Source organism: Catharus ustulatus, chromosome 3 (genome assembly GCF_009819885.2).
Source record: "Catharus ustulatus isolate bCatUst1 chromosome 3, bCatUst1.pri.v2, whole genome shotgun sequence".
Taxonomy (NCBI): Eukaryota; Metazoa; Chordata; class Aves; order Passeriformes; family Turdidae; genus Catharus; species Catharus ustulatus.
The window spans coordinates 20,354,442-20,379,985 of NC_046223.1; the positions used below are offsets into that span (position 1 = coordinate 20,354,442).

At 40.2% G+C, this 25,544-nt stretch overlaps 1 protein-coding gene across 6 annotated transcripts in view; it reads right to left on the minus strand.

Annotated features, from left to right (window-relative positions):
- MARK1 (microtubule affinity regulating kinase 1) overlaps positions 1-25,265 on the minus strand; it is a 58,043-nt gene extending 32,778 nt beyond the window's left edge. For 2 of the 6 annotated variants that reach the window (XM_033054433.1, XM_033054432.1), the window contains exons 1-3: positions 25,168-25,265; positions 1,875-2,078; positions 1,247-1,300 (exon numbers count right to left, since the gene is read on the minus strand). In XM_033054433.1, coding sequence (XP_032910324.1) covers positions 1,247-1,300; positions 1,875-2,078; positions 25,168-25,218 — 309 coding nt within the window. In that variant the 5' untranslated portion in view covers positions 25,219-25,265. Of the gene's footprint in view, positions 1-1,246; positions 1,301-1,874; positions 2,079-20,503; positions 20,574-25,167 lie in introns of those variants that run through there. The other 4 variants (XM_033054434.2, XM_033054429.2, XM_033054435.2 and 1 more) reach the window with 4 other exon arrangements.
- Between the last annotated feature and the right edge of the window lie 279 nt (positions 25,266-25,544).

The following is a 25,544-nucleotide window of genomic DNA, read 5'->3' on the forward strand; positions in this document are numbered from 1 at the left end:
TCCCAAAGCTGAGTTTTTCTTGCTTAGTTTTCCAGTAATTTTTCACATTTTTTAGCTTCTCATTGCTCAACAATGAGACAAACCCAGCTCTTCCAAGTGTGAACACCAAGCTAGGTAGGAAATAAGCCACACGAGCAGCACAGGATTTCCACAATATGCTCTGTCACACACTGCCTCTGTGGGTCCCCCTCCTCTAGCTCAAATATTAGCAAGGAGATTTGCTTAATATAGCATATAGGACTTAACAGCAAAGCTTCTGCATAGACTGCACAGTAGGCTGAATTAAAAAAAAAAAATCCAGTAAAACTCACACTCAAGTACAAAGGAGACATTAAAGCAAATAAAGTAAAAAAGAGATAAAAGAAAAAAAGAAATTAAAGTAAAGCTGTTTATACCTCTCCATAACCAAAATTACACAATAAAATAAATTGTAACAGTAGCCAGAGATAAAAGAACATCAATAAGCCCTGGTCTCCTTCTCTCATTTCTACATCTACAGACAGCAGCAGTCTAGTATTTGTAAACAAAAAAATACCCCAAATTTTCATAATGGGTATCCTCCAGTAGGACAATACAACATTTCCTCGCTTCAACCACCACAAAACATACTCAGAGTTAGATAGTAAAAATCCAAACCAAACAAAAATCCCCAGGGTCTTGATAAAACCCTTATTGCAATGACTATGAAAGACTTCTGGATTTCTATCTACAGGCATAAACAACACTGTTTTGATTATATTCACTCATTTTGTCAATTCTGTGCACAAAAAGTAATTGCCACAGGTCCCCTGAGTTCAGCAAATATTTTATTAAAGTTGAAAGAGCAGAAAGACAAATGTAGAAAAACTCATTAAAGCAACAGCAACTGGTACTCTAAGTCCACAAAAAACAATTACTACATTTAAGAAAAAAAATCCAAGAGAAATACCATCCTTTATAGCATTAAATCTTGGTTTAGCATGTAGACAAACTGTTTGCATACCTAATTGGTAAGAAATGTTACTGTTGGCAAAGAGGACAGCTAGAAGAGGAAGGAAGAGCAAAACAACAAAGCTAAGATAGGAGCCACATGGAGTCACTGCCCTCAGACAAATGTATGTGCACATTATAGCAGGGAGACCACACTCCCAAGGTCACACACAAAAATGTTGTTTAGCGAGATAAGGGGATCAAGTATTTTTGTCAGTAAATAAAGGATCACAGTTCAATTGTTTACAGAATTTCAGATGTTATGGTCTATTCTTACCTTTTGCAGGCTAGTAGGATTTAGCTGGGTTTTATCTATTATTTTCACAGCAACCTTGGGGAAAAAACAACTATGAATTACTAAACTCAGAAGAAGGTTTGAACAAAAATACATTGCAGCTCTGTGAGCAAGAGCATAGATGCATCTCTAAAACATGCATGTGTGTCTACTTCTATACATTTCATCACGCAAAATTCTCTAACCTATTAAGATTTACCAGCAGGAGCTTGGAACCTTGCCACCAAAGAATCAGTTTTATACTCCTGTCTGTGTTTGGACTAAACAATGTTATCTTGTCCAGGCCCTCCAAAGACAAGATTTATCTATTAACAGATTACCAATATGAGTGAAATCCCCCTATCAATACATTTCTCTTCAGTTTTAGAAATGCTTGGGGATGAACACACACCTTCCCAGCCCTAAAATACCATTTGACGCACAACAAACATTTTGTTCCCTTCACCAAGAAGCTACATTTTAAAAAAGGGGGCAAGGTGGGTGGTTAGGTGGAAACTCAGGCATGTCATGTAACTTCTACATCCTGAAACAGCCTCTAGAAGAAATACTTATTATAAAAGATAGCCAAAGAAAACAAATCAGACTGTCAGCCTTTTTTTTCAAGGCTTACCTCTCTTCCAGTAAGCACATGCCTTGCCAGCTTCACTTTGGCAAAATTTCCTTTTCCTATTGTTTTCAGTAAGCGATAATTTCCAATGTGAGGATGCTCTTCATTTGTGGATGTGATGGAGTTCCTACATCGGGGGATGTTTTGTCTGCTACTTGACTTGATAGGCTGGATGTGAGGTTCAGTGTATCCATCCACAGAGGTGTGCTGCAAGACAAAATAGTTGGGAATTGAGCTACTTGGATTTTAGACAACTGCAACAGAATAGACCACAAGCATAAAAAGATGTAAAGGGCAGTAATTTATTTAACCTTCACAATAAAACTGATAACTCTGGATGGGAGCTTAAGGAGAAAACGCTGCCTTTGGGCAGAGTTTGATATGTGTCTCATGAAAAAGTCTGCAGAAAGATTTTACCAGCTCCAAAAGCAAAACTAGATACCTAGGCAGTAATCTACAAACCATTTTTAAACATGCCAAGTCACACAGTATGGCACTATGTTGCAGATAAATTTGTCTAATTATAAGCAAAGTTAGTATTTTAAAAATACACTGTACAAAAGACACTTATACCTTATACTACCTATATTTGGAAACAAGGTTTCACTCTATTTTTTTGTTAACTTTCTTCAGTCAAATGACATTACCATTTTTTTCAAGTAAGCTTTGTTTCCCAAACATGTTTGTATCTTTTAAAGTTCTTTATTCAAGTAGCAAACTATCTACATCTTTATTTTGAAATAACTATTCTTTAAAACTCCGTGAGATTGCATAAAATATTTTAAATCTCAAAAGCCTGAAGAACTAAAAGGAAGTTATTTTTAATGCATGCCAACACATCATCCCACATTATATGTTAGTCACTGAAATCTGCAGTGCTTCTGTACTCTAACTTCCAAGTATATAAGGGGCAAGTTACAGATGGGGCTTGGAACCTCTCCAAGGAGAAACCAAATTAAAGAAAAATGTCAAAGGAGTGCTAAGTGTTTCAGTATTTCAAATACTTTCTAAGAGTGGCAGATGGGTACAAATGTTTAACAGGTAAAATTTAGCTTCTAATCTTTTAAGTTACAGACTTTGAAGGCTGGCAAATACTGGAAGTAGAAAGAGTGTCTTCCCAGAGCAGTTTTTAGATTTAGCAGAAAGGCATGCTTACTCCCAGCTAAGCATAAAGCACCAACACACACCTGAATATTTTCCCATTACTGACTGCCTCAATTAAAAAGTGGATATCTTTGTACAGAGCACTAACAAGCCTGTTCCTAGATCCTTGACCTTAAGCTGAAAGCAGAGTCTGAGGGCAGCTGAAGTTTCACTGCTTCTCCCAATGCCCAACCTAATGCTGGGGGGCTGTGCTGATCTCATCCATCATTCTTTATGGAATTATTTCCACATACAACCAGAATTTAAAGGAGTACTTCCAGCTTCAGTGTGTGTTTGCTGGAGACTGAAGTCAATCCCCTTCTGTGAACACTGAGGCTTGCAGGCAGTCCCACTGAACCAGGCAAGATTATTTCAGGACATAAGCAGTAGTGGAACTGGATAAAGTAGCAAACAGCTGCAACACGACCGGAAAAAACAACGAGTATACCACAACCAGAATGTTCTTCCCAAATGTAGCACAACCCTGCTTACATCACCTCCAGCATTATTAATTATTCACTATAGCCAAGAGAACGGCCCTAAATATAATTTTGTTTGTCTTCCCATTGCATGAGTCCTACTGCAAAATACTACTGTACTCCCACTGCTAAACTGTTTTCCAAATTACTGAAGAACCAAGCAAGCCAGGCACATTTAGATTCCGTATATCAGACAAACTTATTCAGCTGTAAAATAACACGCTAGTAATAGTATTTATTCTTTAGAAGCACATCATTAAAATCTTTTCTGTGGACTTTGTATGAGAAGATCAGAAGGGTAGCTCCAGGCAAAAAAGGCTTTGAAACATTCCTTCAGCATCGGACACCAGTCCTACACGTGATAAACCACAGCCCAAAGAAAAGTCTCCCCTAAAAAGACACCCTGCAAAATCAGTGTCTCTACAGTGCTAACAATGAATACTTCAGCTGTATTTAGAACCCCATCCAAGGCTACAGTACTGCACTACACAAGTTTTGGAAGTCTTTGAGCCTCTTTACTCACTGGATTAGATCTTCACTACAGGAAATAAATGCCCACCAGAAGCATTAGCAATCCTAGTATCAGTTGCCAATTCCATATGCTTCAGAGGATTAGCCTGCTCCTAGCAGATACCTGAAGGGATCTCTTCGAGAAACAGTTGGATAGACTCAACCAATGCCATGGGCAAAGACGAAGATGCCTTCACAGGATAGATCCTTTTAATGAAGTCTGAACAGGGAAGCATTATTTAATCAATATTACAATATAACAGTACCTAACCTGAAGAGGAAATAAAAAAAGTAACAAGGTTCATGGTCATGACGATTCTGGATTTTAGTCTTTTTGTGACAGAAAAACAAAGCCATTCTGGATGCTTCCTAATTATTCCTTCTCCAACAGATTCTCTTCAGAGTCAACCAACCATTCTCTCCAGCTATGCCCAAGGATGACAGAAATCATGCATAAAGGTCAAATTTCCTAGTTTATGAGCCACACAAATAAATACATACAATTTCTGAATTTGAACAGCACTGAATGAAATTCAAATTCTTGCAATAGGCCTCTTTTCTGCACATGAACAGTTTGCTATTGTTGGAAGGTAAAGAGGAATTTTAAAAGAAACTTAGCAAGTTCTAGAAATAAACATTCAGTGAAATTGAAACAAAATATTAAGAAGCTGAAAAAATAAAAATTAAGGTCAAATAACAGTATCTCAGAGATTATTTCCAAAGAATACTAAAGCTGAATTTCACAGATGTATGCAACATCCACACTATCTAGAAGGCCAGGCTACATAGTTTTCAGATCCTTCTGGTCCATTACAATACATTCATTCATTATGCATCAGCTACTATGTGGCTATTTAAAATGCCATTTCAGTAGAACAATGTCTAAATTCTGAGAAATTTTTCAGGGGGTTGGAAACAAGGGGGCTGTAAAAAAACACTCTCCTTGAAGTTCACTGTCATCTAAAAACAATTCCAGCCAACAAGATGCATTTCCCAACAGGATTTTAATTAGAGATTCTGTTATTTAACTAGATACCCTGATTATATATAATGTATGTATGCACAAAATGTAGTGGGAAACAATATATGAAATTTATGTCAGTGTAAAATAAAGTCTCTAGAAATAAATACATAAAATTAATGTTTCTTAAAATACAATGCAATTTGAAACAAAAATAGGATGAAGCAGTAACAAATTGAGCTGAAACAGTTTATTAGAGTATTTAGGTATTTTGCACATTAGTCAGGTATTTTAAGATAAGAAAATAACTCGTGCAAAACAAAATCCACCTTTTCAGGAATCTCAGAAGTATTTCTAGCATTCAATTTTAAATTGCAACAGAAGAGAGCTCATTTAACACTTACTGCTCCATACTAGGTCTGTTTCTGACACATTCCACCAGGGTTGTTACAGAAAGCCAAGGGCAGTAAGACCACAAGAGAGTTAACCTGACCCATTGCTTCTCAAAGCTATCATTTTCTTTGTTTACCCAAGGTAACTTTGCCAAAGCAAGATGACCCGATGGCCTCACATCATCTTTAAGAAAGCGCACAAGAACTGACCCCAACAAGTAGGTACAATGTGTGGGTTTCACTACTTTACATATTCAGGATCCTTTAGCCACTTACTAGCCACTGGAGTAGTACTCTCAGGGATTATACACTGTAGTCAAACTTACAACATCACCTGTATTAACTGCTGCTACAGCTTGGTCTTAAAAATTCCCCCAAACCCATCCAGTCACCAATCCACACAGCCTTTCTCAATCAAACAACACTGAAGGTCTCTACAGTCCTTCATAGTAAGAGGGTAATTTCCACACATGAATCTGCCTACAAACACACCTCACTTGATTAAACAAACCTCTCAGTCCTGAATTTTCCCCATCTTTATTTATCACAAGGCATAGATTCAGCCCATGGAAGCAAAGTCTGCACATGCAGTTCTAGAAAAGGCAAATTAGCACATTTTTCTCCCTCAGTATTTTCTATCTTGACCTGGACATAAGTATCTTTGCAGCCAATTTTTATATTCATAACTCCTATCATTTCCAAATCATGTGCCATATACACGTGCATTTGTAACAGCTGTCATATTTTGCAAATATTTTTCAAAATACTTAGCCCAGACAGAGGGAATCTGAAGGGTTGAGAAGACCATCTTTTAAATAGCTCTGATCTGCAACAGCTTTGCTCTTAATATACGTATAATGTAGTGGGAAATGTTCCTTTACTAGTACACCATAAACATGACTCCTGATACACTCAGTTCATATCAGTATAAAATAAAGTCTCTAGAAATAAATACATAAAATTATATGTTTCTTAAAATACAATATTAGGAAAGGAAAAGAAAGGGGACAGAGATAGAAAATACTGTCATGGACATCCAGGTGCTTTTGGTCACCATTCCTTAGGACCTAGGAGCTTCTAGCAAGCCACCTCCTGCAAGACTTTTTCTGAAGAAACAATCAAACTAAACTGAAAGAGTTAGATTATTTGAAAGCTTTTGGTAAATCTTGAAGTAGAAACCACCAGAGATGTTCAGAAGAGCTTGTTCTGCATCACATGTCAAGAGCATCCAGGTGGCACATGATGCAAACTGCCCACGATTATAGCACCTGATGCCCCAGTTAGGGGCAGAAGGAGATTCCCTCTTCTTCCAGGTAAGCCTCACATCTTCACAAAACCACACCTTACTCCCACCACACGTATCTATCACATCATACTACCATTCCTAAAGCATCTCTGCTCAAATAGAGCACTACCTAATTTTTCCTCTCAAACACGTGAAGAAGTGCTTTGGAATGTGCAATTTAAAAGACTCAATGCATGTACACATAAATTTTTTTTTCATATTTTCTTAACAGCAATTAAATGCTTGCTAGATTGTGAATGTGAATAGAAATTCTGCTATTAAAAAACCCACTAAAATACAAAGCAACCAACCTTCCCCACTGAAAGATGGGATAATTCACAGGACTAAGCTCAGAAAAACCAAAGCAACAACAACAGAGTGAGGAAAGAAGTAGTTACAGTTTTTAAATCAGATGCCAATAGCAGCACATGGCTGACAAAGAAAAGAATTAGACAAAACTGTGACAAAATATAGAATGTACCCATCACCTGTGCCTGCTCATATACACCTTCCAAAAGGGCAAGAAGAAAATAACTGAACATGTGCACATGCATCCTTCTCTTTAGATCAATTACATAATAAGTAAAAATGCCAGACATGATCTTTTAGAATAGCTTGAATCTATCAGCTGTAAGTTACAACAATTTGAACAAAGCCAGCCTGAGTCAAGCATACGCAAGCACTTAATTAACTGACACTGCAACTCTGAAAAGCACGTTATACAACTTCTTAAAAAACTGCAAACTATACAGCACCAAGAGAGATACTAAACAAAATGATTTCTTCATTTTCTTTTTACATCTCTTTCCTTTTCTTCCCAGTTGTAATATTACGTATCTCACAAAGACAACTTCAACGGTATCAGAAAAACATTTCTACTACAAGGTGAAATAAAATCCCCCAATGCCAACAGACAAATGGTGTTTCCTCTCTAAAAGTAGACATGTACACAGGTGACAGATAAACTTATGTTGAGCATTGAGTAAATCTTATCTGTGCTCTTTACTATGGCATCTGAGCCCCATGGAAGTTGTGATGGTTTTTTTTGTTTGAGGTTTTGTTGTTTAAGTGTTCAGCATATGCAGATCTATGTGAGACATACAGAAACAAGTTTGCCAACTTTGAGAAGAATTGTTTTTCTCATCTCAAGCTACACAAGATGCAATGTTCACAGCTCCATACTTGAAGCAATCTAGGAAAGAAAACATCCCAAGATCTGCCAGTTCAGAACTAGACACAGCTAATAAGAGTTTCAGAAGTTCATACTAAAGGATCTTCAGAATAATTCTAATTTTCATATGGTTACACCAACCTGTATTAATCCTGTGCATGATATAGTATGCTCATGCCCCTTTTTTTAATAACACCGCAGTAATGTCATATGGAAGGGTGGAGTTCATTATCACATAGAATTACAGATCCTTTTTATTTGATGGATTAAAAAAACCTTAAAAATGTGCTGCTCTACCCCCAAGATGACAGCCAAAACATTTCAGAAAACAAACATCACCATAGCATGAAATCAGGTCCTGTAACCTGAACTCAGCTAACATGTTTCTTCCTCTCCCTGGGCCTGAAGCCCTCAGCCTGGCCAGGCGTGCAGGTGCAGCAGAACAGGACCTTCCTGCCTTTGTTCTATTTCACTCAGAATTGGCACAGTTATTTCAACCTGGCACTTTCCTTCCTGACTCATCCCAAACACACAAACAAGATTTTCCAAGGCTAATTCAGGACAGCCAGCTCAAATCATCTCCATTAATTGCTAAGGCAAAACTGAACCCTCCCCATAAGCCCCATGAAAACTGAGACAAGTCAGCTAAAAGCTGCTGCAGTAAACCACAGGTAGAACCAACATGAGGGGAAAAAAAGGGAAAGTTTTTGTAAAATCCTCTTGTTTACTCATTTTTGTCATTTGGTACAGGACTAGAAACTATCATCAGCCCTATTAAGCAAAAGGGTAAAACATTTCCTATTTTGTCAAAATAAAATGTCAAATGTCCCTCACCCATGACACCTAACACAAAATATTTTTTTGAAGGAAAGCGCTTATGGAGAGTGAAGGAAGGAACCAGACTATTCCTGTAGCCTCCTGTACACATCTAAACACTTCTAGACAAGAGTTCTTCCAATATTTCTTGCCAGCCTTTGCTCTTTCCTCAGGAGGTGAACAGTTTAACCTCGCCAGTCTTTTTTGACTTACTTAATGAGATTTTCAGACCTGCCAGCACAGAGCTCCCAGTGAGCATTCCCATCTCTCCCAGGACATCCTCCCAGCACTTGGAGGCACAGGCAGCTGTAGGGCAATGCTGATTCTGAATGCCACAGCAACCACACTTTGCTAAAAAATCCCCTGTGAAACAAAAAGAAAACTAAATGCAAATATTGGTTGTTAGTTGAACCAACTCAACAAGAACAGGAACACACCCAGAGAGCAAAACTTCTGGCAAAGGAAACTGGCAGGAGTTTTTACTGCAGTCATAAATGATGCAGCCAGGTCATTTTTTAATCGGCCTGATGAAAGGCAAAAGAAGGGAGACATGAAATAACTTCCAGTTCAGGACATTGTCAAGCACATGGAGCTTCTCAAACATTCGCAGGGCTTAAGAAGTAGAAAATGCTTTAATATCAAACTTCAAAAGTGAGGGGAAAGGGCTGCTTCTATAATCTAGAGACTGCAATCCTGAAACCTGAGGCTTGTCTCCAGACAAGAAAACAGCAGCAGGAAGCAAGGTTTACTCACAAAAGAGCAACCAGATAAGAGTGTGAAGCATGTCTGACACTCAGGATCAAACAACCACTCTTCTGGGCCAGCTGAGGTTTTCCTACAGAAGGAAAGGATACAGCAACTAATTGGGACCAGGCTCTGAATTGCAACTCATTCTTCCTCTCAAAGTTTATGAAATGGGCATTTTCTTCCTTATCCACTGCATACCTACGACAACTCTGGATGAGTCCCCATGCGGCACGATGGCTGCTGAAGCTGATCCAGCAGCTGATGACTGCTGAAGCTGGCAATGCTCCCATACCCACATACACCCCTACAACCGCACTCCTGCTGGGGCAGCAGGACAGACACAGACAGGCAGCTGAGCCAGACAGACCCTTGCAACTCTGCTGCCAGTCACCTTCAGCTCCCTGAGCACATGCACCCCAACATCTCCCCAGCAGCAGCAGAGTCACAAGGACAAAAGGCAACACGCAGCACTGGAAAGACGGGATCACATCAGCTCTATGTTAAACTCTCGTGGAACTGCACTATCAGGACAGGAACAACATGGAAAAGAAAATTGATCGCACTACTTTTCTTGACAATCCAAAGGCAAATTGACACCAGTAGTGAAACTTTAGCTAGGAGATACTTATTCCTATTCCACCACAAGGTAAAAGCACACACGGACTCAGAAAAGAGCCAAAACCAACACAACAACAAAAATCCCCAAAAACACAAAAAGCCCCAAACTAACAAAAACAATCCCACAAACAAGTAAATAGGCTTGCTTACTCGTGTTGTTTAACCTCAGAAGAGCACACAATATGAGCTTAAGAAGTTTCTGTTCAGAGGTGACATGAGTGGGCAAGGCACTTCATCACTTTAAGAGAAAGTGCACGCAAAAGAGAAAGTTCCTCCTCCAGCAAGCTGGACAGTATTTCTAAAGTCTTTAGATCTCCATTACTAGATTCAACCAGTGGATCTAACAACAAATTCATCAAGACATATCACCATCTCATTCTGAAGACTATTTTACCTCAAGGCCTTACTAACTTTCTGAAGTAAAGCCAGCTTCTAAAAAGTGATGAGATGACCAATTAAAATATCCAACCTGATAGCAGTACATACTAATTGATGTACACATGTCCTAGAAAACAAATTGTCTTGGGCAATGTAGGACTCTGCAATGTTTAAGGACTACATCAAGCTCTGTTTCACATGCCATTACCCAATGTGCAGTATGATTTTCCCATATTCTTCTGATGTGCTCCTTTTAGGGATCTTGGAAGTCTAATCTGAAGAGTACAGAGACTCACCTTAACAATTTCCTTTGTACAATACAGTACATACAAAAATAAATGTAACTAGAAGTAATTTTTAAAATTTACTTGTCGCCTGGACGGAAGAGGGGAATAGAAAGCATGGATCTACAGCAGATTAACAAGGCCCACTTCAAGCCCTTCCACAGAGCCTTCAAGGGAGGGCAGGGAATCCTTTCTGACCTCAAGAGCTCTTCCACGGCCTCTTGCACTAGGGCATACCAGTTTAGTTTCTCCACCTTCAAGGCTTGATAACACGTGCTAGTCCACCGCTCTGCAGCCAAGGACTTCTGGTGTCAGTAACAAGTCTTGCCTCATAAGACTGAGCTGCAGAGGGTCTAATGGACCTCATCTGTCTAGGACATGTGGTTTTCATATTTAACCCAGAATCTCATCAGACCCAGCATGTTGCAGACTTTTCTTTTTCATAAGCATACGGTTCATTCATAAACATAAGGTTGACTCTGAGGAATAACACATACTTTCATACAGGACAACCAGAACACCTTCCTAAGAGAAGTAAGCACTTCAGCTGGCCTGACATTTCTAACAAGTTTGCACTGAAGCAGCATTCAGTTACAAGAGTTTTGTCTCCTGAGAACAGGTTAGCAGAGCATGACCTGATGGTGGAGATGCAGATAAAGTTAAAAGGACACCACAAAACTTAGTTTATGCTTTACAGCAGAGCAAGATTATGACAATGTATCCAAGTGAACTGGCTGGGACATGGTGAACTCAAACAGCAAAATGAAGAGAGTTTTCTGCTGAGTGCTCTCTACCTTGTTTTTCACATAAGTGTTAATTAACAGATCAAATGAAATGTCCTCAGTTGGGCGGTAGCAATTATTTACCTTTATCTGGATAATGCTATACCACATTTCAACTTAGCAAATACATTCCCAGCCTTGCAGATTTATGCTTAACTTTAAGCTGTCCAAACAGCATCTGGCCCTTGGACCAGCTCCTATCTTACGATCAAAGAGTGTGTTTTTCACAGAGCTCAGACTTCAATATCCAGAGTCCCTTGTTCCTAAACTCGCACAACCACCCTGTTTTAACCTTTGGGCTTCAATTATTCATGATCACAAACTACTGCAATGTAGTGTTCCAGAAATACATGCAACTAGGAAGCTAAATTGATACATGGAAAAAAGCAAACAGCAGCAATATTCCTCAAAAATTTTGCAAAGTATTGAATATAGCTAGGAAAAATAATACATTTCTTTAGCTGTTTTAAACTGGAAGATGCAGTGATACTGTAGATAATGAATACTGTCAACCACACATACACAGCACACAGATGTCAATATGCTGAATTCAAACCATGGACAGAAATCACATGTGAGTGTAACAGATGTAAAAGCCAAGCACAAGAAGAAGAATGAACAAAACAAATTTAACAGACCACATGACATAATTTGGCTAAGGACATAAAATTTAAAAAAAAAACCCCACAGGACGCAAAGAAAATACTAAAAATAAATATCAAAAATAAATACAGATACTGTATTTGCCCAGACCATTAAAATAACAAGTTAGGGAAATGTGGAACAAATAATGTTCACATATATAGGTAAATCTTAATAAGACAAGCCAGATAATCTGTGATTAGAGTTTGAACAAATCTAGTATGCATTCAAAATGAATACAGGCATTAAAATAAGCAGCCAATCCAACAGTAAGAAAGAAGATGTGTGACCTTCTCTAGAGTCCTTGACAATCTGTGGGTGAGGAATCCCAGATTCCCAGGTATAGGCTTTACACAGCAGCCCAGCTTGCAGGTTGTAAAAGCTGGGCATCTCAGACTTCTTTATCTAGATGGTGAGACACATCAAATAACCAGTAGCAGCAACAGCAGCCTCCAGCCCACCATTAGCTGGGGCAACTCTTGATTCTGTCCCAAACTGGACATCAAAACAGTCTGGATAATATTAGAGCAGCATGCCTGGAGATCCCCAGCTGAAGTACCTTAATGAATCAGATGCTATCTCATATTTAAAACAGGAATCAATTTGATTCAGTCTCAAGGAAGGAAAAGTCATAAAAGCAAAAGGGATTCACGAGGACCTGAGGGCAATGTCAGAGCTGACAGGGATTATACTAACCTCCCTACTGGAAACTGGGACTTTGTCCCCAAACCTTAAAGGAAAGTCATCCTTAAGAAGATTTCAAATGGACACAAGTGAATTTTTCCAAGGCTTAGGATGAGCTGCTGGCAATGTTTCGCTTCTTCTTCCACCACCAATGTGCCAAGGGTCCTGTCCCACCCACAGTGCTAAATGCTCCTTGCCTCTTAAAAGACAAGGAAAGCCACAGCATGGTAGAAGAGATGACCATATACCCCTTTATGCAGCATTGCAATCCCCAAATTATCACAGGCTCACTAGGATCTCTACTTTTTCCTTAATTTACCAAACCAACTAAAATGACCCCAACCTCTGGGGATGACAACTATTGTATTAAATATTTCTCTCTTTTCATCACACAGTTAAAGAATCTATTCATTTTCTCCTGCCTTCCTATGATCCAACAGGTGACCTGAAATCAATCAGGCATAGTTCTGGAGAAAGATGGCTTCCTACCCTAACTCCAATATATAACTGTTCTACCAAGCAATAAACTTGACAGTCTCCAGCCTGCTTTCTTCTTTTTCTCTGTCACTTGCAGAATTCAATCTTCAATTCAATCAAGACAATATTAGGAAAATGGCTGATGCACCATTAACACTTCACTTGATCATAACTCCAATCTAATACCCAAGTGCTGTACTTAATTCAGCTTCTTCAGGTTAGTAATTGTTTTGTGAAGGCAATGAAAACAAACAGATGGATAGAAGAGTCCACTTTGTCTCTTCTACACCACTCCAGAAGGCTTGACACCTCTCACTTGAAAATAATTCTATTGAAATGTAATGTTAGACACCACTAGGAAATTAATTTAATGAGTAAAGGGGAAAAAGCTTGTACACAATACCAAACTACAAAGTTTTACAAAAGGTCACACAAAAAATCTAGTAACAGCAGCAGCAGTAATATGTTATCTTGTAGTGTTTAGGAAACATCAAACTTGACTCTTATATGAGTGCTATACTTCTGCAATCACTGGATGAGCAAGAATAGCTTTCTTAAAAAGGACCTTTAAATGCAATTTTATCAGTCTACTTTGCACAGGCTGTGGGATTAGATTTCCCTTAGCCCAACTACAAACACTGCTGGAGGCATACATTCTCTGATAATAATTATGTCTTCCACAGACTAATTCCAGCATCTATATTAGTTCAACCCTCATTGCTCATACCAGGTTTGAGGATAAGATTTCACTGGAGTCTGCAGCAGATGGAGCAAGAGTTACACTGTGAAAGGCTTTCATAAATTTTCTTTGTTCATGTGTATCTTATGTCTATCACTGGAAGACAGAAGTCTAAAAAGCAGCCAGTCTTTTTCATTTAATATCAAATTAAGAAAAACAAATGTGAAAAGCTCTTATATATATAGGTATGCCTGCTAAAGATAATATTATTAATATTTTCTGTATCCATTTCATTGTATTGAATGATTAAAAATGCTAGTACTTTGGGAGTCTAATCTTAAGGAAAAAGTCTAATCTTGAGGAAATATATTATTTTAGCCCTCCAACAAGAAAAGACATATTTTTTTATTTTTTACCACCAGTAGACTGTCCTTACTATAATGGCAGGGGGAAGAAAATCAGATTACTGTTGGAAAAAAAATGACTAAATAAAACCCCAAATGCTTTAAAGAATTATATTACCTCGAATCAATAATATTATCTGGAACAAGATATGAGTAAATACATTACACATGTAATCCATTTGTGGAAAACAACCATATCCTCTGTAAGAGCTCAATGTAGCATTTCACAGACCAAGGTAATTTCCATGGCAAAAACAAGACTCCTCTCAACACAAGATTCCCTGAATTTCTGAGCTATGCCTCTCCTTACTTTAAGTGAAGACAAACATCTAAGAAGTAGAAAGATACTTACATGAGACTGAAGCCAAGCATGCACTCTCAAAAGGAATTTCAGATATTTACTGTTTAAGCACAAGTAATTTACACTGCTGCTACACAGCCTGCAGTACACCCTACCCTCCCCTTCTCCAGCTCTGCAACTCTCACCCATTAAATTCCTCACGTATCTGAGCGTATGGAGAAACTCCAAGAGAACATGATAAAATTGTATGTCCTGTCTAAGTAATCACTATGAAGCTTTGGTTACTCTCTGCTCTTATCTTGGAGAAGGAAGCCCAGTAACTTTACCAGGGTGGAGGGAAGAAAAGGTAGAATGAGGAAAATATGGTCTAACTGATGACTATTTCAAACAGTAATAATAATTTTTGCTAACATTTGAAAGAGCCTTCAACACAGAAACAGGTCTTCCCAGCCCACCCACAGCAAAGAATTTTTTCACTCCCCTTAGCTTTACAATTCAGATTATTCCCACATTAAAATGTTCCTTGGGATTCATACTGAAGGGTATTACTTGAAGGATAAACAGGAGCTACAACTACATGGTTTTTATAAAGCTTTGTATTGGGTTTGCTTATGTCATTAAATGAGCAAAACTGGAAAAGGTCCCAGAAAGAATGAGAAGCATAAGGAAGCTGGCAATGAGTATGCCAAGCTCAAGCACAAAAGCACATTAGTAAGCAAAATGGGGGAGAAAACAAAGGGGGTGGGGGGAGCCAGAATGGGAGATTATAGCAAATTGTAGGGGTTTAATGGCCAGCAAATTAATCAGCAGAGTCAACTGGAATTTTGGAAAGATAGATATTGGGTATGTAAGGATAAAGCTGATGTGATGGCAGGTTATAGACTAGTACCAGGTTTAAAATTAAATTGGTCATATTTTTGAGGGACTAAATAAGAGAAATTATCTATGTGAAAACATTAAGAGTATAAATAAATGGCCTTTTCCCTTCTGAAAAGAAAAAGGGCTGCTTGAAGACCAGTAAAAGATGTTTTACTTTATTTTTCTATTACTTTCTTCTTGAGCATTGGGTTAAGATGAAAAAGATAAAAACCAACAGTGAGGAAGGGAGGAATCCAGGAGGAAATCTTGCAGGAGAGCTTAAAATAGTAGTCTAGCCCAGTGACTAAGGCTGAGCCTCTGCTTACAAGGAGGTGTGTGTTTTACTGCACCATGAGTGAGGTGTGGGCCCTCCTGCAGAAGCACTACAGGTTTTACCACGAGTCTCACCCTAGGCAAGAGCCTTTTCAGCAAGCCCTGCTACTATCCAAATCTCATCTATTTTCTTCAACCACATTTGTCTAATGAAAGATATCACTTCTCTCTAACAACCTTGCCTAATTCTGTGTCTGCTTGAGATTTTAAAAGTTATCATGCACTACTTTACTTTATAATACAAAAGCAATTAGACTTTGTCACCAGTAGCATTATCATTATCTGCTCTTGCAAAAGACTGCCATGGGCTATCCAACAACTCTATATGTTCAGCTACAGACACCAATGCACTACACAAGTGCTTTCATCAGAGGTCAAGTAAAGTTCTGTCTTATTATTCAATATAACACAATCATGTACATTTAAAATATGGTTCTGCAATTCAGCTGGACAAAACTCCTTATGCTTGATCACTTGAAATACCTACTAGGTTTGGACATAATTCTCTGCTTTGATTAACATTCTGCTACTTTGTGAATTCTACAGGTGTTTAAACAAAAACAGGACAATTATTCTTCCCAGCACATCAGTAGGGTCACAGTGAACAAGGCAGAGGCTGGTCCAAAGTCACAAACCTGATTGATAAAAACTCCATTACATGTAACAACCCTTACCTCACAGTTGTGAATACACATATCAGTGTGTTGCCATTCAATGCTCTTTTAGATTGGGTATACATCTTGGAAATATAAACAAAGTTTATATTGGCTAAAGTTTATTGTAACCAAGAGTCATCTTTCTGAGATACTGTCAGGCTTTTGAAGAAGCCAAGTGTGAAGAAAAAGAACCCTTTTCTTCAACACACACTGTGTTGCTGTATTTTATATTTAGGTCTCTATAACAATCATACACTTTTATAAAACATTGCTAACTGAAATAGTTTGCACACTGAGGAACAGAAGTCATTGGTACTGAGCACTTAAATCTTGAACAGCCATGAAGGGTTCTTTACAAAAGTCGTCTTAATTGTAAGGTACATTAATGCCAACCAAACAAGTGGAATGTAGACCACTTCTCATTTTGACATCACAGCCCATACCTAAGGTGTCCCACAATCATAGGAACAGCAAGATACAAAAAAAAGGAAAATTACAGTAATTTCATGATTATAAGCCGCAACATTTTGACTAAAATTTTGGTCTGAACTCGGAAGTGCGGCTTATAATCAGGTGCGGCTTCTATATGGACAAAGAACAAAAAGCTGCTGTTTTAGTTTGGAGGACAGGTGTCTGCTGAGAAAGGCAGGAGCTTCTCTTTGAAATGGAGAATGCAAACCCCCTCCCTCCAAATTATAATAATTTTGAAATCAAGGGGTTTTCAGGTAAAAATATGGGAATTAAGAATAACAGTTCTTTTCTAGGGAAATTAGAATAGAAATACAGTACTACAAAGAAACAAACTCCAAACCCTGACAAAGTCAGAGTACAACCTGACACCCCGTCAGGCAGGGTGTTGGTAGCAGTCCCATTAAATGGTGGCTGCATCCTCCTGCAGTGACAGATGTGATTCAGTTGGAGCAGTGCTCCTGTACAAGGTGCAGTTTCCCTCCGGAGGTCCAGTGGTGATGTGGAGAAATCCAGTTTTCCTCTGGAGTCCAGTGGAGAAAGGGGCTCCCTTAGTGTCCCAAAACCTCTGTTTTTATCTTGGTAAGAAATGTTGGGCTCTTCCCCCTGGCTGGAGCAACTTCCAATGGGATGCAGTAATTTTATCAGTCCCACAGTGGGACTCAATGGCCATTAGCAGAAAATGATTCCCTGGAGGAAGGATGGGGTGTGAAAAGATAAAGAACAATGCCCCACCTGGTTTCAATGGATGGCCCATTAGCAGAATATCTGCCATTGAGATAAGGATCACTGCCCCCACCCTCAACAGATGGTGATAGAATAGATACCTTTTATCACACTCTGTAGTGTAACCCAAGACAGTTGCCGCGGACGTATATAATCAGGTGTGGCTTATAGTCAGGTGCGGCTTATAATTGTAAAATTACTGTACTTTCTCCTGAAACCATATACAAACAAACAGCAGAACCCACAAACACATTCATTCCAGCAAGACAGCATGTTTTCCACAAGGACTTAAGCAATAAAGTGATAGTTCAGCAGCTGATGTGTGTCCTGATAAGATGGAGAGCTTTAGAATAACAATGATTTTTCACTCTATACGGATGCCAAAGAAACCTGCGCATTTGGGTTTCACATAAATACAACTATTGATCAATCATTAGACACTAAGCTGTGGAAGTGTTCCATGGGCATGTCTGGTTCATTGCTTTTAAGGTTGATTGCAGCCCAGCTGAATTTAACTGTGCAAGTACCCTACTACAACTGTGAACATATGTCTCTCAGCAGAAGTTGCTGTTTCCTTTGAAAGTATACAAGAAGAAATACCTGAAAAAACGTTCATGTTAAAAAAAACAAAAACAAAGCCTCCCACCAAACCAACCAACCAACCTTTTTTTTCTAACTGCCATCTCAGGTCAAAAAGAAGCAGGATTACGACAAGCACAGAGTGTGGTTTCAAATGCTCTTGCCTTCAACTATTTTCCCACAATAGCTACAGCATGTTTGGTCACTTCTTCGGAAATAAAAGTTGAAACAGTCATAGGGAAACATACTTTAAAAACAAGAGCCATCTTAGCACCTTAGATTTTTTAACCTTAGATTCGCTAGGATGCTCACCAAAACAATCTAAGTTGAATCATCACATACAGCTATGAAGTCTCAAACTGACCTTGAGATCTCAACAAGCCTTTGATTTTGCTATTTTACCAAGTTATTCACAGAAAAAGATGATTCACTCTTACACGAAATACAAGTGGTCCAATTTAAAGCTCGGTTTAGCACAGCACAGAGAACGCACCAAAGAAAAGCTAATTGACAATGTGAAAGAAGTAGAGAAATGCTAACAATTAATCAGGCTTGGTAGCTGATGTGGAGAAAGAGCTACTTATTAAAACTCAGATTGAGTTGCATCATATTCATTACACTGAACAATGTGAATGTTTCGATGAAACTTTGCTGTTTTCATGGCTGTTTTCACAAACAGTCAACTGTGGAAAACATTTCTTCCTAATTTACACTATCTAGAGCAGAGTAAACATTCAAGAATCAAGACCCAGAAAAAAATTGTGAAATCCTAACAGAATTTTTTTGCCTATTCTGAAATTCCAGAAAGATTAAAAAAACACAACAACAAACCCAACCACAAAAAGCATGCATTGTGTTTCCAACAACAAGAAGAAGAAAATAGATGGTGTCATGACCACAACATAAATAAGCTAAACTTGAAACTTGTCACTGTCTGCAGCAGTTTACAAGTAGTATGTTTAACCTGTAGGGCAGCAGAGACTGTAAACATGCATTTTAAAATAAAGGACAGGCTGAAGTTACTAAAAGATAAAATCTAAAATGAAGTGATAAAATGCTTTCTCTCTGGTATTGCAACATATGAAAAGTTTGCTTAAGTTCTCAAGTTGTGAGTAGGGCAATCTGTAGGAAACCTGTCTTCAGGCTTCAGTTGCTCTGTAGTTTTCTAGTTCCACATTAATTGTAAAAACATCTTCTTTCAGGATAGCTTCTTAATGAATCTACTCTACCGGAGTACTGTTTAAAGTTCTCTCAAGCATCAGTAAGATATTATGGTCAGGTCTAGCTAAAGTCTGAGAACCAGAAGAAAAACTCCACAAGTGCAGCCACAAATCACCAATTGAGAATACAATTTTAGAGAAATTACAGTATCTGCACAGTATCTGACTACTTTTTCTGTGTTTAAACTATCGATATTAATTAGAAGCTGGGAGGATATTGTTCTGCTGAGCAACAGCAATTGTGATGGAAGAAACTTAACATATTTATAGTAGAAACATTAGTTTGCAAATGCAATCAGGTGTCATGGGGGAAAAAAAAATCCTGTCTTTACTGACGACTGAAACATTTAAAGTGCATAAATTTAAAAAATGGTTAAAAATCTCAATATAAACAGTAAGTCCATAGGATCAGAAATAAACAATAGTAAAGACTCCACTGGCCAGTTTTCCTAGAACATATTCTCCTTGTTCTAGTTCACTGTTTAAGTCCACTGACCATGCAAGTACAGTTTTTAGAACATCAACCACAAACAATCCAACTTTATGTTTACCTATGAACCTCAAAACCCCTGAAGTATGAAATGAAACACGTAGTACAAGCGAACTGCATTAACTCTTTCTGAACTTTTAACACTGTACATTCATTTGTGATGCCCAGAAAGAACACCTGAACCATCAACATTTTCCGTGCTTTGTACCAAAATATTCCTCTCTACATAAAGAAAATGAAACTAAAGATGTGTATCATCTGTCCCATTATTCCTTCTGATCCACATGGAAGGTTAACTTCAAAATGAACCTTGCTCTCTCCATGCATAGTGCTCTAGCTCAGCACATGTTTTCCCCCCACAACGTAAGAGCTCACTCCAGATGTGAAGCAAAACAACAACAACAAAAAGTCTTCAAAGAGGAAACACAAACCTTCAAAATAAGATCAGGAGCACATACCCTCTTCTTACCATTCAAACAAACATAGAACCTAATGGTGTATTTATGACCAAGCAAAATAAACTTGCAAGGAAAAACAGGCATTCTTCACCTTGCTCAAGCCCATCTCCTGTGGATAAGAAAGATACAGCTGTACTCTTGAACCCATAAGGTTTGGAAATTAGGCCATTCTTCTGCTTAAGGCACTGAAGGAAAGAATTCTTCTCAGATACTTTCTCCCACGCCCCCTCTGTCCAAATCAAAACCATGTGTTCTTATTGTGCAAAAGCAAATCCAGAAGGGAATAAAAAAAAGCAGAAAGAAATTAAACATGGTATAATCATTATCATCCCAACTTGACCACTTCATTCTATCCTCTTATTTCTCACCCTGTGCAACTTCTTTCCTCTTTAAAATGCAGCTGTCTCCTAGGCTGCCCTGTCAGAAAGGCATCCTTAACCACACCCACTGGAGTTGGCATCTGAGACGTCACTGTCCCACAGCTAACCCACAAACGGGTGTACATGTGTCAAAGTTTTACTTATTTGTATGATAATGAAGCAAATCACATGATCGTAGGTCACTGGTTCATTCTTCTTAAAACTTTCCCTGTCATGACACCACAACCATTCTCACATAGCACTGGCTAGGTAAGACAAGCCACAATTCCCGTATTTCTCCTTGATTTTGCCCAGAGTTATCATCCAGCACGCCTGCCTTGCTTGTTCCTTCTTCCACTGTAAACATGTCAGGTGGCTCCAGAAGAATTAAACAACTCTGAGGTATTTGAAAAGTACAAAACACAAGAATACCTTAAAACTTAGCTAGATAGGTGAGACCACAGCACAAGTAAACAGTAATACTGTCACAGATAATAGTAATACCTTCAAAAGATAAATTACACTTACTATAGAAGAAATAAAAATCATCTATTCTTGTGCCAGACTAAGAGGTCCTTATGCCAGAAAAAGCAAACTACTTTCAGTATTCTCATTCTTACTAACTTTACTAAAAGTACTACACAGCAAGCAGTATAGAGCCAACTGTTGAATCTCTGAGCCTTTTCTTACACCGAGTTCCCCAAAAATATCTAAGAGAATATATTACCTAGGTATTCCTTCTCTTTTGCCTTAATTCAGGAAAACCATTCCTCAATTTAATGGCACAATATAAGGCAATACATAATGAAGGGAAAAACATAAAAATCCCTCTTTCCTCAGTTGATAGCAACTCAATGAAAACAGAAGAGATACTCTCGCTCAAAGTTTTTGATTCCTGTCCTTCTCTTCTTCCAGCAACAGCAGAGATGGAAAGCTCAGTTCACCCAATCTAACCCCAAGTGCAATTGCCTGAATGTAGTGATACACTACCTGTCACAGCCTGTGAAAGATGTATCAAGAGGAGGCTGGAAATAGTTACATGTACAAAATCAAAACATGGGGAAATTATTATTTTGAATGCTGCTCTTGTTCCTCACTTGAAAAAATAAATCCAGTATTACACATGAAAATACAGTACTGCCTTCATCCTTTAATTTCCCCAAGATTCCCAATAAACAGTAAGAATAAGTGTTTGATAACCATAATCTACTTTGCCTCCTTAAAACACAGCTTTTGTGAACAAAAAATAACATTTCCAGTGAAAAGTATTTATGGACATATGCTGGGGAAGCTAAACATAGCACTGTGAGATGTCAGGAATAGCAAAAAGGCAAAGAAGAGAAAAGGAGTGTGAAGCTCCACAGGGCAGACCTATCAGTTACACACACACTGATGCTTCCCAGGCCCTGGCTCCCTCCACCTGTTGTCTGTCCCTTGCTGCCGGTTCCTGTTCTTTTCACTCCAGCTTTCTGATAAGATTTTATCAAGTAATATGCTGCCTGATCTTATCCCTTCTAAAGTATTTTCAAAGGGCACTGTGGGACAAAAGGCACAAGGCATTGTGGAAACAAGCAACTTTTTCACCCATCCCATCAGGAACTCCTGTAATTCCTCAAGAAATGTATATCTGTATGATAGGTGCTATATCCAGTATTATAATTTCTTTTTTCAAATGATAACACAAATGCTTGCACACTCACTGAGAAAAGTACACATTAAAATTTTATTTGTTTTCTATTTCAAAGTACTGAAATCAGCTGCCAAGAGACAGGGGGTGGTGGTGGCAGGGTAGCTCCCCATGATTTCATGCAGCAACCTCACCCCACGTGCAGAGCACAGCTGGACACACACGTAGGGGCTGTATCAGAAGCATCAGCCAGCTCTCTCCGGGATACACAGCTCCAGTTTGTCCCTTGGGAGTCACACAATGGAGCAAGTCTGCAAGATGGGAGATGGCCACTCCTGAAGATCACCATTAGCTGTTCAGGAAAGCTCTGCTAATATACATACTGGAGAACTGGAAAGACGCACTACAAAGAGGGACTTCTTTTCCCAGGCCAAAACCTGCTCCTTAATTCCTCACTCTTTCCAATTACTTCTCTCTTTAGTTACAACTTCTCACCACCTCAGTTACCCAGAGCTTACTAGATAGACTTTATCACGAGCCACAAGCATTAACAGTTCCCCAGTCCATTAATGTTTATTTAGCAGAAGGAAGCACATTAAAAGTAATTTAAGAGTCTCACCTCACCCTCACAGAATCCATTTTAAAATCAAGGAATGCTGCTGATCAGGAAGTCAGCAACCAGACCACCTACTCCTCCTCCATCCTACATTTGCCACTTTAGCCAAAGGTCTGACACAAGAGACACCACGGGTAGCAAGGATGGCTCCAGAGGCTGCCCAACAGGCAGAGCTCAAAGCCTCTGCCCCAAAATTCTGTGGAAACCCACTAATGACAGCACTGGAATAACTCTATGCAGATCGGGCAACTACACAGATCTTTGGTGCTTCTCTGGCTACAAGATTATACTCATTAGTTAATGTTTCAGACTTACACCAAGGTTTTCAGAAGCAAATGTAGAATTTTGAGTATTCTGATACCTTGTATAAACCTGGGTGTTTCAGATGCCCAGCGCACTCTCTGAAATTGCAGTAAAAAAACCCCACTTACTATTCCTTAGGTGTCAAAACTGAGCACTCATGAGTAGCATAATATTTTCTAAATTAACGACCAATACTTTGAAGTTTTCATTCCATAAAAGAGGATGATATTTGCAAGTTTATGGACTGTATGACCAGATATATACATAAATATTTCTTATCCTTTCCTGTCTCCTATCTCTCATCTACATTCCTATATACATTTGAAATAGAGACTCATCAGTAACATGAATCATGTAAACCTGGACTTTATCATTTAATTAAATCAAAATTTTCATCCTAAGGATTTGCTTTTATTCTTACAGTAACACAGAACTCATCAGTCCATGAAGTGTAAGGACAGACCAAACACATCTATTTGCATTAACTAGTAATAAGTCTGATACCGCTGTATCAATTAAACTTCCACTGAGTGACTGATACTAAAACCTCATAATAATTCACCACCCTAGGGTTTCACTTCTCTAGCTATATCACTTCTTTCTACTACCTTTGTCTTCCAAATCATCTTCTCACATCCACTTTTCATTTCATACCAGTCAGTAACCTATTCAGAAGGCACTACTGCTTGGGCATGTACAGTAACAACCTTAGGAGCTCCTGCTACTAGGGAGAACGTCTATGAAATAGATTGATACACACAAAACAAACACTTTCTTCAACACATTTCAGCCCACTAGGCCATCCTCCTTCGTTTCTTACCAATCACTTTCCACACAAATAGAAGGTGGGGATGACTGCATGTATTACATTTCCTATGACTCCTTTTCCCCCTCCTTCTGCCACCTTCCCAAAGGCAATTAAGGATACACATTGCAAACAATACTGCTTTTAACGCTGGTCCCCTCACTCAAGAGGAAAATTTCACACCTCCCACACCACCACCTATGTAAATAACCACCACTGATGGACAGGACCAGACATGGTCCAACATTCCTCAGGTACACCTATCTATCACAGCCAAGACTGGTTATTGTCTATGGAAGACCACCACAGCAGAGAACACCACCCCCTACTCTGTCGAGTCCGGGTGGAGCAGAGGACACCGCAAAGATATTTAAACAGAACACAAAGGAAGATACAATGAACTCGGCAAGAACCAAGGACACGACCACAGCCTCTCTCAGAGGCAACACAAAGCAAAGCAGAGGAAGGAATACAACAACACCAGGGACCGTGTTGGAAGTGCAAACCGAACAAAGAGCAAGTACCGCTGAACCTCCAAAGGTGAGGCAAGGCCAAGTGCCAGCCGCTCAGACAGCCCACAAGTGGGAATCCCAGGGCAGGCGCGGAGGTGCCGTGTGTGGGGGCCGCCCTAAGGCGGGGCACCCCGGCTGCCGCCCGCAGGGGCTGCAGGCCTCTCGCCGGCGGGGGCCGCAGCCAGCAGCCCGTGTGCGCCGACAGCCGAGGACATATAAGGGCAGCCCAGCCCGGCCCGGCCCGGCCCAAGAGCGCGGGAAGGGGCTGCGGGAGCGCTCCCCGCGGGAGGCCCGGGGCCGCGGGCGGGCAGGGGAGACGTGGAGCGCGGCGGGCCGGACCCGCCCCGGCAGCGCCGCATGGAGGAGCCTGGGGCGGGGGCACACGGCGGTGCCGGCCCGGCGCTCGGCACGGCCGCGGCCCGCCCGCCCCTGGGGCACTCGGCCTGGGCGGCACGACTGGCCGGGCCGCCACCGGCTACCGGGGAGAGGCGGAGGGAGGGAGACAGGGAGGGGGGTCCCGGCACAGCACTCACGTTCTCCGTGTCCCGCTCATTGACGGTGGGCAGCGGCGTGCGGGTGGACATGGTGCGGGCCGCGGCGGCGCCGCGCCCGGCGCTCCGAGAGGAGAGGCCGCTCCTAGGCCTCGGCGGAGCCCGCCGGCCGCCCCCGCCGGCAGCCGGGCGCACACGGCGGGACGCGGGGCCTCCTGCCCGCTACGCGCCCGACGCCATCGCCTCGCCCGAGCGCCTGGCTGCCCCTCCGCCCGCCTCGCCGCCGCCGGGCTCCGCGCAGCTCGGCCGCCGGCTCCTCCTCCTCCCCCGCCCTCCTGCCCGCTCAGGTGAGCGACCGGCAGCGCAGGGGGGCCGCGGCGCCTCCTCGCAGCATCCGGCGGCGGCACCAACTCCGCCTC